This window comes from Trichoderma atroviride, chromosome 6 (assembly GCF_020647795.1).
Source record: "Trichoderma atroviride chromosome 6, complete sequence".
Classification (NCBI taxonomy): domain Eukaryota; kingdom Fungi; phylum Ascomycota; class Sordariomycetes; order Hypocreales; family Hypocreaceae; genus Trichoderma; species Trichoderma atroviride.
The window spans coordinates 2,673,168-2,688,873 of record NC_089405.1 but is presented as its reverse complement, the minus strand read 5'-3'; the positions used below and the strand labels follow the sequence as shown (position 1 = coordinate 2,688,873).

Below are 15,706 nucleotides of genomic sequence, written 5' to 3'. Positions count from 1 at the left end.
CCGATTACGCGGCTTTTCACATCCAGTGATTGAGCATACGCTGCCACGAGCGGCTAATGTTTGCCACGCAACTATGACACGTACTGGACCTAGCCAGGAGGGTTTGTAATTTTGGCTGCATACCTAGGTGGTAGGCACCTACTCTGAAGAGCACTGTATTCAGCTTCAAAAGACAACAAGTGAAAAAGAAAAAGAAAAGTGTTTATGCTTGGTACCACAAGGCGTTGATACGCTTCTGTCTTCTATATAAATACGCAAGCTATAATAAACGATAATCCCGCTAATGAAATAGGAAAGCCTCATGAACCAATTGACCCCCCCCAAAAAAAAATCCAAAGCTACAGGAAACAAGACATGGAAAGCAAAAATGAAACATCCTCATGGGTCCAGAGTAGAGAGATGCCGCGCCATGACACCGAAACTTCCCTTGGGCCGTTCCATGCATGGATAGGGAAGATGCCGCCAAACGCCGCAAAGATAGAATTGCTGTATAGGTAAGAAATGCCCGGTCGATAATAGCATGCCGCGATGCTATCCGACTTTTTGCTCGCTCGCTCGCTCTCGGTAAACGGTCCAAAGTGTCCAACGGATGTGAGAGCAGAGCAGCTCGTAGAATCTTGTAGTTGCTACTCATTTGTCATCCTCGTCTTCAAAATCATCATCAAAGTCGTCTTCCATATTCTCGTCGCTGTCGCTGCCGCCAAAGTCCTCTTCTTCATCTGACATATTCCAAAAGTCTGTGTCGTCATCGACCGGCTTTACCGGCGTTGGAGCCAGTTCTTCCATCGAAGGCATACGCGCACCTGCTGGCTTGCCCTTCTGGGTCTCTTCCACTACGACTCTTGCCATCCGGTCGTAAAAAGGACGATTGTCTCTGTACAAAACACTAGCATCGACGTTGGCGGCCGAATTAATCTCGGGATCGTCCATCAGCAAAAGAACGGATCGGAGGACCGATTCAACTCCATGAAGCACATTCCATCGCTCGCTCGCCAGTTCACCAGACTGCTCGTCTTCTCCTGGCTTGTGTAGAATAGAGATGCAGAGGTTTCCGTCGAGATACACGTTGGGGTGGATGATGCTGGGAGTGAGGAATCTGAAGACAGGTGGCTGGTAGGGATAGTCGGCTGGGAATCTCATCTCGGCCTAAGATTCTATGTCAGTTCCTCGTCATAATCTTAAGAGGGCAAGCGCAATGCGAGATGAATTGATGTAGGGCGTCTTACCTTGAGAAATGCTCCGTGCCAAACGCTGTCAGGATTCACGACCCAGAGTCCGATTTTCCACCTGAAGAGGTTGATTTCATCCGTCTAATAGGGTGAGCAAGATTAGTTGACTATAGTTGAATCGGTTCGAAGGCACTTACGGTAATGTCTACCCATTTTTCCTTCTGGAGAGCCTGCAGCTCTTGCATGAGACGTTTCTGGGCCATGATGCCGCTGTGCTGGTATGAAAGAATGAAAGAATGGACTTTTCGACGGGACTCGGAATGTTGGTTGAGTCAAAAGGCCTGTCGATGCAGAAGACCCTTTCTCTCCTCGCTGTTCTTCGTTGCAACTGCCTAGGAAGAAAATGCCACGAGAGCAGCCGTGTTGGGTAAGTGACTGTCGGTAACAGCCGGGAGGAGACTGAAGGGCGAAGGGGGCGGGCGAACGGGACAAAGAGGGCGAGTGACGGCTAAGAACAGCAAAGGCTTGATGATGTTGTCCAAAAGTAAAGCAGGGAAAGGAAACGGGCGTGTATGCAGCAGAGATCCAAAATGAAGAGAAAAACAAAAAAGAGAACAAAGCTGCCGGTTTGCAAAGAGATTGAAAGATGAAGGGGAATTTCCGAGACTCAGCCGGGGCCCAAGCAGAGAAGTGACGGCATCAGGTGGCTGCAGCAGGTGACTGCCGCAGTTACCGGGCGGTGAAGGCCCCGACTCTCGCGCCTCTGATGGCGCCCAGCGCTTCCTTGGGTCCCGCCAACGTGGGAGCGAGTTTCTCGCTTGGGCCTAGCACTACACTGTTTTAGGGGTGATTGATTCTCAGGCGCGTATCAGCCACCACCCACCCGTATCGCGACTTGCAGGTCTTTTCAAGTACATTTCTTGTCAGCTCGCTGCCAGAAGGTACTTGGTCGGTACTCATTTAGCCGCCAGAGCCAGTTTCCTGAATCGTCTCAGACAGGGAGAAGAGGAACCATGCAGTACGAGATACGTACTGAGAGATAATATTATCGACTGTCATACGAATTAGGTATTACTAGCAATTAGCCGGCATGACAATGCTGGTATATACGAATACTATTATACATTCAGAGGAAGATTTGATTGCACCATCCACTGTGTAGATGCTCTACATGAATCCATCTAACTACTACTACTGCAGTCCAGCACTACGGAGTAGCCCGAATATATTACTCCCACTGTAGGCACTTATTAAGGGATGAGGTCAGACAGCCACCGTGGAAAAAGAAAACAAAAGAAGATGAGAGAAAAAGCCACCAATCTTACTTCTACTAGTAGTAGTTGCACTTGCAAGGCAGGGAGACCAATCTGTGCCAGTGAGATCCATGGGAATCGCTTCAGCTCGCCTCAGCGTGCACCAACTGATGCAAGGGACTGGCCAATCCTCATTTCATAGGCTCCTAAAAATACGTCCAGCGCTAATCAGCAGCAGTGCTACGCAGGAAATGGCGAGATCAGCCCCCGGTGTCTTGATGGTGCATATGCGGCTGAATCCTGCTGCCTTTGTGTGGTAGTACGTGGCGATAGCATCAAACGGCGCGGCTAGCCACAGTGCTTGTGAATAGGGGGGAATCACTGGGGAAAGAGTGATACTTGGAAACTGCTCGTACATTATAGTACTCTATATTCCATCATCGAGAATTCCTCACGTCTTGCGTACAAGTCCCCTTCATCCTGATAAGTCATAGTATATGCAAGTGCCTGATCGGAAGTTGTACAAGAACGAATGCTTGGAGCCATTCTTTGTCTCATACTTCCGCCGCCACGTAGTGAGCTGGTCGCGAATCTCGCGTATACATTTCTTCTCCGAGGTTGACACGCTATGCTCCGCCGTTCGCCAGCTCTCTGGGTCGGATAGGCTGGTTTCCTGAACGAGCTCCATTAGATGGTCGCTCATCTCGATAGCCAAGATGGGGCCTTCAAGAAATGAATTCATCAAAGCAGCCGCAGTGACTTGTGCTTGCTCCACAACTGTGCGTCGGTTAAACTTCTTGCTCTTGGTTTGAGCAACCATGATTTTGACCTCCTGTTCGTAGTCTCTCTCGCCTTGCGCGGCCGGCTCTGGCGTTCCACGAGATTTTGCTGCGGACCTGGAGTCTCGGTCTCGAATCTCAGGTTTTAACCAAGAAAACAGCTGTGCCATAGGAAGGTCTACGTCTGGCACATCTTTTTTCCCCACAGTTTTGATCTTCAGCATGGAATCCTGCTTGATGATTATAACCCAAGAGTAGCTTTCATCTCGATGTTTCGACATTAAATCTTCCGGCGATCTCGAGTCCTTGGCAAGCTCTGCGCTTATATCATGTGCCCAGAGTAGCCGCAATACTTCAATACCAGAAGATCGGAGAATGCCAGCGTCAAAACTTGCCACCAGTATGTCGCACTATATAGCTCGGTGTGAGTAGGGCATTGCAAACAGCTGCAGGGTTAAAGAATTACTTACACGCTTGCTGCTAAACATACTGCTTACATCTTCTTCACTCTTCTTCAAGAAGGAATAGCCACCGGACTTGGGTGCTTTCGCCAGCCTTTCCCAGGCCAAACTGAATCCAACAGCATGGCGTTTCTCAAACTGTCCTCCAATTTTAGGACGCTGCTCGTTGATTAGGTTATCATACCGACCGCCAGCGGCAAAGACATCCTTGGCTTTTTTATCGTAAATGCATGAGAAGAGGATGCCGCCGATATAAAAGCCTTCCTTGAGACTGTTCAGAGGGTTAAGGTAAATCTTGGTGCTGACACCCAATCGTTTAGTATACTCGACAACTTCTTTGAGATGCGCAATAGTTGATGCGGCACGCTGATACATATCACTACCTTCGAAAACTGATTTCAACTTTGCAAATGCTTTGTTTGGTGTATCTGGCGCATGGTGTTAGCACCGATACCAATGTATTTGACTAATTCTCACAAAAGATTGGCGTCTTACCTCGAAAATCGAACCGCTGAAGTTCATCAATGCTAGTTGCTGAAATGCCCACAGCAGGAGAACGGAGCTCCATCCGTATCTTCTGCCACGTGTGGTTGTGAATGTTTAATCTGGATAATACGTCTGCAGCTGCCCTTCTAGACGAAGGCTGGATACCACAGTACTCAAAAATTAGCTGTAGAATATCGGAGTGTCCGATATGGAAACACATTTGGGAAGATGATAAGGAGGGGAATGTGTTGATAATCTCATCCAAGACCTTCAATACTTCCGCCTCTTTCAAAGCAAGATCAAGTGTGTCTATCGTGACAATGTCAAAATCCACTTCGCCAAACATCTGAGGCTGTCCCGTATCTTGTTTGTCCCTAAATACGCTACCAAATGTAAAGGTGCGTTGTAGAGGAGGAGATTGTGAGTGCTTCGCCAACATTCGAGCATGCCCCATTGTAAGGTCGTAAGGAAGTTGTAGAACAGTCCCGTTGGAATCCAAAAGTCGAACAGCATTATCAGCGTAGTGCATAGTCTTGGGATATATCGAAGTCCTTGTCGCTTCAAGAGCGCCATGTCGACGGAAAATGGCCACTAATTCGTTCTTGACGATGCTCTGGTTGAGAAGCTCCCCAGCACCGGGCGTGGCGCCATTCATGTCCCATGCAAAATTCTTGGCCGCTTCCACAGGCCGTGCAAACAATGTAGACAGCATTTTTTGATAATAAGGCGAATTTGGATCCGCCAGTCCCGCCAAAGTTCGCCTGATAGTCTCGCTTTCCATCTGGACTGGTAATTTACCACTCTTGAGAAGATCGGCACTGGATGGTCGTTCTTTGGGGCTATGGTTCACAAGCGAAAGAATGATTTCGGTTTGTGTTTTATCCGCAGGCTTGAAATCTGAGGGAAGAACCGGAGTGGGCCGTCGAAGCTGCCCAAGGACATCGGCTTTTTGCATACCCATCATTGGCAGATAGCACATCTCAAAGAAGATGATTCCGAGAGAATACATCTGTGGGCGAGTTAGCATCGGTCATTATTTCGATTAATGTTCAGCATGTGCAACATACGTCAACTTTAGTGCTATATTGCCCATTAGATGCAGATCTGACTTCTGGAGCGGAGTAATAGGCCGTCCCTATACTCCTAGTCATATCGTCTGCCTCATAGCCGTTGGCAGTGGTTCGATCCACGGAAAATTGGCCGCTCGTTGCCAAGCCAAAGTCGCCAATCTTGATATTGTCCACGCCATCCGTGCTGCTTGCAATGAAGATGTTCTCTGGCTTGAGGTCACGATGAACAATACTCAGCGAATGAATGTGTGACAACCCTTCGAGAATCTGCCTAAACAGACGCCATATTTCCGTGTTGTTTTTGTATAGCTTCCGCGCGATAAGATCTCTTAGAGTCTAAGGCTTAGAGTAAGTAAGTTGTGCAAGAATAATGAATATCTCATACGTACTCGTTTTTCACAGTACTCCATTGAGATATAGAGTACAGTCCGATAAGACCGATGCATTCGAGCGCGCCGTTGCAGGGCAGCCAGTTTGTCTTTCTCATAATGCTTTTCACGGTTACCAACAGAGTCCATAACAGAGCTCTGATCATCGTCTTCTTCCTCGTCAGATGAGTCATGTTCCTCATCGTCTTCCTCTTCCTCATCCGAATCGTAGTCAAATTCAACTGCAGCGTTGGATGATATAAAGTCCAAACCACCAGTGCTTGTAGCAAACTGAATATCGATGCCGGCAGATTCGGCGCCGGTATCTCTGGTATCCTCCGTGTAGTCGTCAGTCGACGTTTCGCCCTCCGTATCAGTCGAGTCGGGGATTTCTTCCACCCAAGTGTTGTAATATCGTACGACTGCAGGATGGCTGAGTTGTGAAAGCAAGCGAACCTCTTTCAAAATCTCTGTGAGGCTCGTCTGAGAACGCTGTGTAATTTTCTTAATGGCATATATCTGGCCATCCAACTTTTTCCTAGCTTTGACAACTTCGCCAAATCCGCCCTTACCAAGTCTTCCCTCTTCCACAAAGTCTTCTGTGTATCGGGAGACTGTTGTTGATCTATTGGTCATGGAATCCCGCCGAAGCCTCATAGGGACAGCTTGGAGCGAGTTCAGAGAAGGCGTATGGGACAACATGGCAGAAGTATCGTCAAACAGGATAGGGGCATCTGTCGCAAGAAATTCACTAGCACCAAGCTCAAACGCTCTCGGCCTTTTCTGCCTGTCGTCCTTGAAGAAACGACTCACCAGTTCTTGGAAAGGTTGCGAAAACAACTTTGACTCCATGAGATTCTTGGGAGAAGAGTATTTGCGTAGCACATCCAAACCAAATACCATTTGCACAAAGACAACTCCAAAATCCCAGATATCAGCTTTGGATGTATACTGCGCCTTCGTAGCAGCGGCAATCTCTGGTGGTAGCCAGTAGGCAGACTTTGCTGTAGCGAGCCCCAAAGGCCCTTGCTTCTTAGAGCTGAGGTTGTGGATTTCTCTTTGATATGACGCATCTGATATCTTAGGCACAATTTCGCCTGTAGATTCTCTAAAGAGAAGAATGTTCCTGGGGTGGATATCTTGATGCGCTACGTTCTTATTATGAAGGAAGTTCAGCGCATCAAGGAGATCTCTCGTCCAAGATCGCACCTTTCCTATCTCAAGCTGACCCGCAAGCTCCAACAGTTCTTCCAGCGAGCCTCTCTCTGCCAATGGAGTGAGGATCCTCACTGTCCACGTATTAGCAGCAGCGCGATCGGCATCTATACCGCTCTCAACTTTGTAATCGAAAACATCGACTAAGTGTCGATGGTGTATCTTGTTCCCAATCTTGAGATCTTGGAGCCGAGATTCCAATGACTGCAATAGTTTCTTGAACTCTTTTTGGTCTTTACCATTCGGACGCAAGACCGCTTCTTTCAACGCCAGTGGTTGATTGCCCTGGCCATTGGAAAGGACTGGACGCACAGTGAAAACCGTGGAAGCCGGTCCGGCACGAGGATCAGATTTGCCCGCGACAGATCTAAAAGCCAAAGTGTTTCCCAAGTTGTCAGTCACGGAGCAATATTGGTCGAAATCAATCGTCTCAACGTTCAAGGCAGAGGACGTAGACGGTCGGTGCGGGCTCAAGCCGTTTGTGTGACGACTGAATCTCGACTCTCTCGCCTTTTGCTTCTGTCGCAAAAGCTCTTGTTGCAGCTCTTCAGCAGCAGTCTTCTCTTCCTTTTTCTTTTCCTCCTCTTTACGGTGCTTTTCCTTCTCTTGTTGCTCCTGCGCTAACTTTGCCAAGGCTGCCTCGTGCCTATCACGCTCCTCTTCCAGCGACGGCAGCTGTTTACCAGACGCCTTTGCTTGCGCCGCATCTTCAAGAATTTCACGAATGCCTTCGACAATCTTGTCAACCATTACTTCGCCCTCTTTGGCGAAGGCACGTGGCTGCGTCTCCAAGAACTTTTGGATCTTGAACTGGGTCACCTCTCGCAAATAGCTCTGGCCTTTGAGAGTAAGCACAGGAGGTGACTTTGGATATGTCGCCGTAATAGTAAACCCGAGAGTCACGGCAAAATCTTCATCGCTAGCTTTTATTCGAATATCGAAAGACGGGTCGGACTTCTATACGTCGGTGTAAGTCAGCATGCGACAGCAGGGAAGAGAAGCATGGGACGGAATACCTTCCAAGCGCTATGCGCTGCCACATGTTCGATGAAGTCGTCTGCGTATATGGCTTGCAGAGCAATAATCTCGTCCCTCTGTTGCTCCTCATACTCGGTCTTATTCCTCGCATCTGGGCCGGGAGGCCTGAGGCCCGGGAAGCTTGAGTCATCCTTGGAGGTTTTCGTCGGCGACGTCAGTGTCCTAGGTTGTTTCCGCGCCATGGTCGCGTGATACCTGGGTAAGAGCCACAGCCAAAGCCGTGACGCTTTACACAGAGGAAGCCATTCTGGATATCGACGTCCGAGGGAAAAGGTAATATGAGCGAATCTGGTATGAAGGAGAGAAAGTCGAGAGATGCGCCACTGGCTATTCCCGCTAAATCTGTTCCTGTACAGGGCTGAGCCAGGACTGCCCAGTGCGCTACAGCGGACCCAGTGCGATCGATCCACTGCCAGATTCCTGGAAACGCTGCTAGCCAGTTAGAGCCCCGTTATCACTAAGTCGAAGTTGATGGTCGCAGCCGAATCTTAAAAAAAACAAGCATTTCGTCACCAGCTGAACACACCAATGGCGAAGTAAACAAAAACACACCTGCGGCCACGAAGCACCGACATCGCGAATGTAGCAACGTCCAAATGCAGTATCCAGTCGATTCATCTTAATTGAGTACGATTAAGCGCTCAAGGACGCGCCAATCTCAACTTTGAATTACTTTTCCAAGACTTATCATTCAAGATGCTCGGATGGATGCTGGGGCGCGGGGAGAACGCGCCGGACGCGATGGACACTGGCGGTAAGTGAGGACGCTCCTGCGATGACTTTTTTTAATGTGAGAATAATATCCTGATGCTTATTTGGCTCAGATACCGCTACTATCGAGATGCCAGATACTCCTGCGCCCGTATTTGCAGCCAGAGCGTTCAAAAGTGCGCTCTTCGGCACTCCCGTCCGAGATGCGCAGCGAGCATCGCGGGACAAGGCTAGAGCGGCGAAATCGACAGCTTTCACAACGGATCAAGGTTCGGATACTCCACTGAAGCCGCAAGGGATCCTATTGACACCTGGCACGGGAGCTTCGAGGCGGAAACGCGTATCATTCAACCATGATCTTGCCACGACGAAGACCATTTCCCCAAATAACGAGGGGGTCGCCATTAGCAAGCGAACTCGTTTGTCCGATGTTCTCGATAAAGCGAGGCGCAAAAGCACCACCAACGTTTCCAGACAGACAGAAACCTTTACTGCCAAAGACGGGTCGGACGAGTCGGACTGGGAGGAAGAAGAGCTTTACGATGAAAATGGCGAATTCAACGGTCAAGATCTCACAGTCGATCTGAACGAGCCACACTCTCAATCTGGAAAATATTGGAAAGAGCAATTCGAAAAATATCACCAAGAAGCGCGGGCGGAAATGGAGAAGCTACTAAAATACAAGAAACACCTCAAATCTTATGCGGAGGAGAAAGATTTAGAAGCCATCCAGCTGGCGCAGAGACTCAAAGAAGAACAGGAAAAGGTGGTTGCCATGGAGAAGAAGATTACAGAAAACGCAAACTACATGGTATCAAAACAGAAAGGAGCCTCCAACAGTAGCGAGACCACAGAGTTACTAGCGACCCTAACAAAGCAAACTGCTCTTGCGGCTCAGTACCGGCATAGAGTTCAGGAACTTGAGGCCCAGCTTGAAGAACTGCATCAGGGGCGGGAAGACGACGAAGAAGCAAGGGAATGGAGGCGGCTACAAGGTACGACTTCGCCCAATACAGCAAAAACTATAATCGAAACTCAGCGAGAGTTGCGACGATCTCGAGCGCAACTCAAGGAGCTGGACGCCCTACGCAGCCAAGTATCCTCGCTCAAGGCTCAACTAAAGACCGCCGAGCAACGAAGGATTCCAGATTTTTCAACTACCGACGATTTTAACGAGACGGCGATCGTGAGAGAGCTCAAGGCACAGCTTAGGCAGGCAAAGGAAGAATCATCGAACAAAGATGACGAACTTCGCCAGTTGAAGAAGGATTTTGACTTGTTTAAGAAGGAAAGCGAGGCTCACGATGCAGATACCAAGGCCGTTCTTGAGCGCGCTCAAACGAAGATTTCGGATCTCAAAAAAGAGCTCAAGACTCTCAAGGCCGGGAAAGCAGCTTCCACAGCCCAGCCTGAAGACATATTATCAAGGCCCCCTGTGGCTACGAATGGGGTCCGAAAGAGTATCGACGTAGCAGACCTTGAAAGGCCCCGGCAACTCCCCGAGGCAAGCAGCTCCAAACTTCGCACCTTGCGAGACAAGTATCGAAGGGATGCCACGCCGAAGAGGGCAATGAAGTCAAGAGACCCAGCTGAAGCCCTGGGCTACCAATCGAACGACGAAAAACTCGTTTGGCAGCCATTTGTAACGAGGTCGTCTACTAAGAGAAGAGCCTCCGTTAGTGGAGAAGCGCCAAAGAGAAGCCAATTTGGCAGTGAAGCGCTTGCGTCTTCTGGCGAGGAGAACATTGGACTCCTCAAAGTGCCTAGGCTAGCGAAACCCACAATCCATCCCAAGAGCTCATCGTCATCCGATGACATGGAGGCCGAGGTCGACCTTTTGCAAGATCACTTTGCTCGCCTCGGCGGACCCGACGTGGGCAAAGGCAAACTCAAAGACGTATCCAACGACATTAATAGCAAACGGTCGTTGCCACCGGAACGCCGAGCTGCCGCCCTTGCTCGGATCGAGAAGAGAATGGCCGAAAAGAGAGCCCGGCGACGGGACGGAACTGACAAGGAAAATGTGAGGCCATGAGAAGATAATGAGGCTCTGTTTAGGAGCCATCTAAGCGTGTTCTAGTTGCTTTGATTTAGGGATCAGCGTGGTGTTTGCAATATTTTTTTTTTAGCAGCAAAGGGAGACGGTACGAATAGGGTTTATCACCAGCGAGAGCGATTGTAATAACGCAAAGCGGGACGCTCTCTTGTGAATCTGTCACGGTGCTTGGATTGAACTTTTTGTTTTTTTACCTGGGTTTTTGTAATATGCTCATATACCTATTTGTAACTGGCTGGAAGATGTTAGGACGTGGGTGTGAGCGTGTCTGTCTATCTGGCATATCGCACGGGTCTAATGCGCAAATGAATGACAAGCCATGATTTTGAACTCTACATCTACACAAGCTCCAAATGGCATCACCCCCTCATGCATCGGTGGATGAGATCCAAAGTGAAATTGCCCTCTTAGAAAGTCGTTTAAACGAGGCAAAGGCTCGCCTCAGCGCCTTTGGCTCAGCTTCAGCGCCCTCAATACCATGTAAGTCGTGATCGCTCCGCCAAAACAAAAGAGCCTCATACAAGAGCTTCATTCTCATTGCAACGCATCCCAGTCCGCCCTCAACTATCCGCCTCGTCATCCACGCATTTTCTCTTCCTCCTCTCCGACTCCGCCCTGCCCATCGGATCCTTCGCCTTCAGCAGCGGCCTCGAGTCCTTCGCCGCGCACAACCGCCGCGCCTCGTCCTTCAGCACGTTTCTGCCCCTGTCGCTCTCGTCATATGCCTCGACAACGCTGCCTTTTGTCCTTGCCGCGCATCGCCATCCCGCTTCTCTCGCGGCTCTAGATGACGAGCTCGACGCGGCGGTGATCTGCACCGTTGGGCGGCGCGCCAGCGTCGCTCAGGGAAGAGCCCTGCTGAGCATCTGGGAGCGCTCGTTCAAGGCGACTCTGCCTCCGGGGAGCGAGAGCGATTCGCTCATCTTGAAGGATTTCTCGACGCTGCTGCGTCGCGAGAGCAACAAGGCGGGCGGCGAGGCTCCGCTCGTCTCGGCACATCTTGGCCCGCTGTTTGGCGCGATTTGCGCCATCGTGGGGTTGACGTTGAGACAGACGGCCTATGTCTTTATGCTGAGCCACGTCAAGGCGTTGATCTCGGCAGCGGTGAGGGCAAATATGTTTGGGCCCTATCAAGCACAGAAGCTGCTCGCCAGCGAGAATGTGCAAGACGTGATCAATGCCATGGTGGAGAGGGAATGGCATACGCCCGTGGAGGAGGCTGGGCAGAGCGTGCCGATTGTTGATCTATGGGTTGGGCGACATGAGCTGCTTTACTCAAGAATATTCAATAGCTGAATGTGACATGATATATTGTATTCTGCACTGTTTTAATCAAGGTGGTATCATTATCAATGCTCTCTCCCTATGTCTATGCCTATGCCTATGCCTTTGCCCAATCTAAAAAGAAAATAGATGAAAAATATCCAAACTATGTACCAAATCGCCCGTTCACTCATCGTCATCGCTATCGCTATCATATGCAACCAAGGGACCGGTAGATGTAGCTACCGCTGGTTTTGATGAGACTGCAACTTTTGCTTTACTCAACGCAGCCAAGGTGTTGTTTGAAAAGACTCCCGCGCTCTCAGGAGGCGACTGCTGTTCCTCTTGAGCGGCCGGAACCTCTAACTCTTCAGCAGTCCCATCTTCAATCATGGGCGGTTCTTGATATCCGAGTCTTCCAGCAGGGTTAACTGCGTTGGGGCCTTGGGCGAAATAGATTTCATCAGGGGCTTCGTAACCTTCCAGCCCGTAACTACTCTCCACTTTCCTCCGTTTTCTTGACTCGGGATCTTTGCCTTCGATTTCGGCAATGTATTCTGCTGGCAGTGCTCTTCGAATGGCTTCAGCAGCTTGCTCTTCGATCCGCCGCGCTTCTCTAGCTCGTGCCATGGGATTGGGGTCTTCCGTTGCCCATCGAACGTTTAGCACCTCGTCGTGATCTAGAGATCTAGGGCTGGTCAGTGGGCGTTGGACTAATGGATGGTGCTGTAGAGATTGGAAAATACATACTGATGTGCCATGGCTTCTTTGGCGAATTCTGCGTTTGCTTCGTTGACATACGTTACGAAAGCGACTCCTCTAGAGTTTAGCACGCGAACTAAATCTCATAGTTAGCCAAGCTGAAAACTATCAACATCGTTTGCAGGTAGTTAGAGTACTTACTGCGCTCAATCTTCCCCCATTCAGCAAAGTGTCGCGCGACAATCTCTTCGATATCATCGGTTACGTGGATACGACCAATGTAAACTGTCCTGTTCTGGCGCATAAAGCTTCCAACACCGCCCATATCGTCTCTGTAGCCTGAGAATTTGTCTCTGCCAAAGACATCCACGTTTGGCGCCAAGATGTTGTGTGTTCCGGGAAGTCGATGTAGGTACATGCAGTCTGCTCCTCGCGGACACAGACCGCGGGCAAAGAACAAGCAGAAATAGCTGCCAGATACACCATCGGCTTTCGTATATCCACTGTCTCGAGCGATGTTGCAGCGTCCCTTCGCTTTCGTCTGCTGGTATGCCTCGTGATCGCCGCCTGCCCATTTGTTATACCTAACTAGATTTAGCTGCTGTTCTGCTAGATGATTGCGCAATCGCGACATGTTTTACTTACCAGATATTGAATGTCGTGCCTGTTTGAGGAGGAGCCTCGCCGATGAATTCGGCCGAAACTTGGGGCCTGGCTGGCCTCTTCTTGCGGACTGTAACCATGATTTGATCGTTGCTGGAAGAAGAGAGAAGAGGTAGATAGAGAGAGATTGGTTTACTGTATTTCTGAAGAAGAAAAATAGTAGACTGATGACCTGCTCTTGCTTGCTAAATGGCAATTGGTGCCGCCTATCTTGGAAAGGAATCGGCGCGCGTGTGGCGTAGAAGAAATCACGTGCAAATCTTATAGCACCGGATTCTTTCTTCTTCTAATTGCACTCTGGTTCCATTCAAAGAAGGAAAAAAAGAGGCATTAAGCAAGGAGAAAGAGCAAGAATAGCCTGTAATTAAATAAAAGTACAAAAAAAACCTTGGAAGGAGCAAAACAGCTGTAAATTGACTTGGGATGGCTTTTCTTGTACTTATGCGTACCCATGTAAAGGCTGAACTGGCGTAAACGGCAGGCGGTGAGCTAGTGAGATTCCACTCGCCATCACCAAAGGCCCCTCCAAGTCTTTTGCTTTATGCGCCAGAACCCCCGCCATCTCGAATCTCAAAGCCAGCTACAAAACTGCTTCTTCTGCTCTGTAACGCTGGACGATACGTCTTTGTGGACTAATATTTGTTTGTGTTTCTCGTCTTATCTTTCTCTTCAATAAGACGGTATTGCCGTCTATAAATAACCGTGTGCCAGGATGGTGAACATTACGGAAAAGATCAAGGAGTGAGTGACCAGTTTATGTTGTGAGAGACACCATGTCTAACATGATGTCCAGGATCGAGGATGAGATGAGAAAAACACAGAGTAAGAACAATGATAAATGTCCCTTTCTTTAATTTATTCCATCTTCATGATTCCCCGAGTATTCTACGTGCGGTTGTAGCTGCAGAGTCTATCACAGCGCTTATTATACAATTAACCCCAACAGCTTATAAACGCATATACTCAAGCTCTTTTTAGTACAGTCTGGCTAACAATGCGTTATAGAAAACAAGGCCACTGGTATGTGTGTTTATAATACTCTGTTAAGTCATTAGAGCTGACAACAAGGTCAGAATACCACTTGGGTCTATTAAAAGGGTAAGCCATCATAAACAGAGACTTCAATTTTATATGGGGCACAGCAGTCTCTAACGTGAACAGAAAACTCGCACGACTCCGCGCGCAGCTTCTAGAGCCGGGCCCTGGAGCAGGTGGCGGTGGTGGTTCCGGCTTCGACGTCAGCAAGAGCGGTGATGCCAGAATATCTCTAGTGGGCTTTCCATCAGTAGGAAAGTCTACATTTCTATCCAAAGTCACAAAGACCAAGTCCGAAGTAGCGTCATATGCATTCACAACCCTCACGGCCATTCCCGGAGTGCTGGAATATGGCGGTGCCGAAATCCAGCTGCTCGATCTACCGGGTATCATTGAAGGTGCTTCCGAGGGCAAGGGGCGAGGTCGGCAGGTTATATCAGCAGCCAAGACGAGCGACCTGATCCTCATGGTCTTGGATGCGACGAAGCGAGCCGAGCAAAGAGCGCTGCTAGAGGCGGAACTCGAGTCTGTCGGCATCAGACTGAACTGCGAGCCCCCGTAAGGTGACATGAGATGCATCACATTTTCAGTAAGCTAACAAGAATTCAGAAATATCTACCTCAAGGTCAAGAAGGCTGGCGGCATGAAAATCACCTTCCAGTCTCCACCCAACAAGATAGACGAGAAGATGATTTATAACATCCTCCGCGACTACAAGATCCTCAACTGCGAGGTGCTTATCCGAGATGAAAACGTCACTGTCGACGACCTCATCGATGTCATCATGAAAGACCACCGCAAGTACATCCGATGCCTGTACGTCTACAACAAGATTGATAGCGTCTCTCTCGACTTTTTGGACAAGCTCGCCAGAGAAGACCACACCGTCGTCATGAGCTGCGAGCTCGACCTGGGTATCCAAGACGTGGTTGACAGATGCTGGAAAGAGCTCAAGCTCATCCGCATTTACACCAAGAGGCAAGGAGCCGACCCAGACTTTAGCGAGGCGCTGATTGTGCGGAGTAACAGCACCATTGAAGACGTGTGCGACAGGATACACCGCACTCTCAAGGACACGTTCAAGTATGCGCTTGTTTGGGGCGCCAGCGCAAAGCACATTCCTCAGAGGGTAGGATTAGGGCATCCAGTCGCAGATGAAGATGTTGTGTATATTAATACTGCATGGAAGGCGTAGAGTAGATAGTGCAGAGCAGAAAGCAAGTTAAAAAAAGAAGACTCATCATTATTACTAACAAATATCGTATCCATTCGTATTGAGAGCACTTGTACAGAAGCAGCTCATCTGCTCCCGCCAACTATGCTTCTGTCATGACATTAAAAAAGAATAAAAGAGAGAAAGAGAGACATCAAAGTTCGTATCAACCCTTTCCGGCATCACCATGAAGAATATGGTGTGCACGTCATCCGGAAAACGCC

At 49.2% G+C, this 15,706-nt stretch overlaps 6 protein-coding genes across 6 annotated transcripts; 3 read left to right on the top strand and 3 right to left on the bottom strand.

The window, feature by feature from the left end:
• Nucleotides 1-181: 181 nt before the first annotated feature.
• On the bottom strand, nt 182-1,832 carry TrAtP1_011493 (uncharacterized protein). Its single transcript, XM_014084625.2, has 3 exons — nt 1,367-1,832; nt 1,227-1,310; nt 182-1,146 (listed from the first exon to the last, which is right to left on the bottom strand). The coding sequence occupies exons 1-3, from the start codon at nt 1,430-1,432 to the stop codon at nt 631-633; spliced, it is 666 nt and encodes a 221-aa protein (XP_013940100.1). The 5' UTR covers nt 1,433-1,832; the 3' UTR covers nt 182-630.
• Nucleotides 1,833-2,177: 345 nt separating this feature from the next.
• On the bottom strand, nt 2,178-8,174 carry TrAtP1_011492 (uncharacterized protein). The gene is made up of 6 exons (XM_014084624.2): nt 7,818-8,174; nt 5,608-7,758; nt 5,216-5,554; nt 4,158-5,157; nt 3,672-4,090; nt 2,178-3,611 (listed from the first exon to the last, which is right to left on the bottom strand). Exons 1-6 carry the CDS (start codon nt 8,019-8,021, stop codon nt 2,898-2,900), a joined length of 4,827 nt encoding a protein of 1,608 aa, XP_013940099.2. The 5' UTR covers nt 8,022-8,174; the 3' UTR covers nt 2,178-2,897.
• On the top strand, nt 8,175-10,924 carry TrAtP1_011491 (uncharacterized protein). The gene is made up of 2 exons (XM_014084623.2): nt 8,175-8,593; nt 8,664-10,924. The coding sequence occupies exons 1-2, from the start codon at nt 8,536-8,538 to the stop codon at nt 10,583-10,585; spliced, it is 1,980 nt and encodes a 659-aa protein (XP_013940098.1). The 5' UTR covers nt 8,175-8,535; the 3' UTR covers nt 10,586-10,924.
• A 4-nt stretch (nt 10,925-10,928) lies between these two features.
• TrAtP1_011490 (uncharacterized protein) lies at nt 10,929-11,936 on the top strand. The gene is made up of 2 exons (XM_014084622.2): nt 10,929-11,086; nt 11,160-11,936. The coding sequence occupies exons 1-2, from the start codon at nt 10,960-10,962 to the stop codon at nt 11,900-11,902; spliced, it is 870 nt and encodes a 289-aa protein (XP_013940097.2). The 5' UTR covers nt 10,929-10,959; the 3' UTR covers nt 11,903-11,936.
• TrAtP1_011489 (uncharacterized protein) lies at nt 11,925-13,600 on the bottom strand. Its single transcript, XM_014084621.2, has 4 exons — nt 13,217-13,600; nt 12,773-13,155; nt 12,620-12,707; nt 11,925-12,557 (listed from the first exon to the last, which is right to left on the bottom strand). The coding sequence occupies exons 1-4, from the start codon at nt 13,312-13,314 to the stop codon at nt 12,056-12,058; spliced, it is 1,071 nt and encodes a 356-aa protein (XP_013940096.1). The 5' UTR covers nt 13,315-13,600; the 3' UTR covers nt 11,925-12,055.
• A 168-nt stretch (nt 13,601-13,768) lies between these two features.
• TrAtP1_011488 (uncharacterized protein) lies at nt 13,769-15,514 on the top strand. The gene is made up of 6 exons (XM_014084620.2): nt 13,769-13,975; nt 14,028-14,056; nt 14,240-14,254; nt 14,308-14,332; nt 14,396-14,827; nt 14,879-15,514. The coding sequence occupies exons 1-6, from the start codon at nt 13,947-13,949 to the stop codon at nt 15,462-15,464; spliced, it is 1,116 nt and encodes a 371-aa protein (XP_013940095.1). The 5' UTR covers nt 13,769-13,946; the 3' UTR covers nt 15,465-15,514.
• The last annotated feature ends 192 nt before the right edge of the window (nt 15,515-15,706 follow it).

Coding starts and splice junctions, on each gene's coding strand:
- TrAtP1_011488 (XM_014084620.2), top strand. CDS start 13,947: ATGGTGAACATTACGGAAAAGATCAAGGA. Junction 13,976..14,027: donor ATTACGGAAAAGATCAAGGA/GTGAGTGACCAG, acceptor CATGATGTCCAG/GATCGAGGATGAGATGAGAA. Junction 14,333..14,395: donor CACTTGGGTCTATTAAAAGG/GTAAGCCATCAT, acceptor TAACGTGAACAG/AAAACTCGCACGACTCCGCG.
- TrAtP1_011492 (XM_014084624.2), bottom strand. CDS start 8,021: ATGGCGCGGAAACAACCTAGGACACTGACGTCGCCGACGAAAACCTCC. Junction 7,759..7,817: donor CAGCGCATAGCGCTTGGAAG/GTATTCCGTCCC, acceptor ACCGACGTATAG/AAGTCCGACCCGTCTTTCGA. Junction 4,091..4,157: donor TCAGCGGTTCGATTTTCGAG/GTAAGACGCCAA, acceptor ACCATGCGCCAG/ATACACCAAACAAAGCATTT.
- TrAtP1_011491 (XM_014084623.2), top strand. CDS start 8,536: ATGCTCGGATGGATGCTGGGGCGCGGGGAGAACGCGCCGGACGCGATG. Junction 8,594..8,663: donor GGACGCGATGGACACTGGCG/GTAAGTGAGGAC, acceptor TATTTGGCTCAG/ATACCGCTACTATCGAGATG.
- TrAtP1_011493 (XM_014084625.2), bottom strand. CDS start 1,432: ATGGCCCAGAAACGTCTCATGCAAGAGCTGCAGGCTCTCCAGAAGGAA. Junction 1,311..1,366: donor AAAAATGGGTAGACATTACC/GTAAGTGCCTTC, acceptor TCACCCTATTAG/ACGGATGAAATCAACCTCTT. Junction 1,147..1,226: donor GGCACGGAGCATTTCTCAAG/GTAAGACGCCCT, acceptor ATAGAATCTTAG/GCCGAGATGAGATTCCCAGC.
- TrAtP1_011489 (XM_014084621.2), bottom strand. CDS start 13,314: ATGGTTACAGTCCGCAAGAAGAGGCCAGCCAGGCCCCAAGTTTCGGCC. Junction 13,156..13,216: donor GGCACGACATTCAATATCTG/GTAAGTAAAACA, acceptor AAATCTAGTTAG/GTATAACAAATGGGCAGGCG. Junction 12,558..12,619: donor AAAGAAGCCATGGCACATCA/GTATGTATTTTC, acceptor GACCAGCCCTAG/ATCTCTAGATCACGACGAGG.
- TrAtP1_011490 (XM_014084622.2), top strand. CDS start 10,960: ATGGCATCACCCCCTCATGCATCGGTGGATGAGATCCAAAGTGAAATT. Junction 11,087..11,159: donor TTCAGCGCCCTCAATACCAT/GTAAGTCGTGAT, acceptor AACGCATCCCAG/TCCGCCCTCAACTATCCGCC.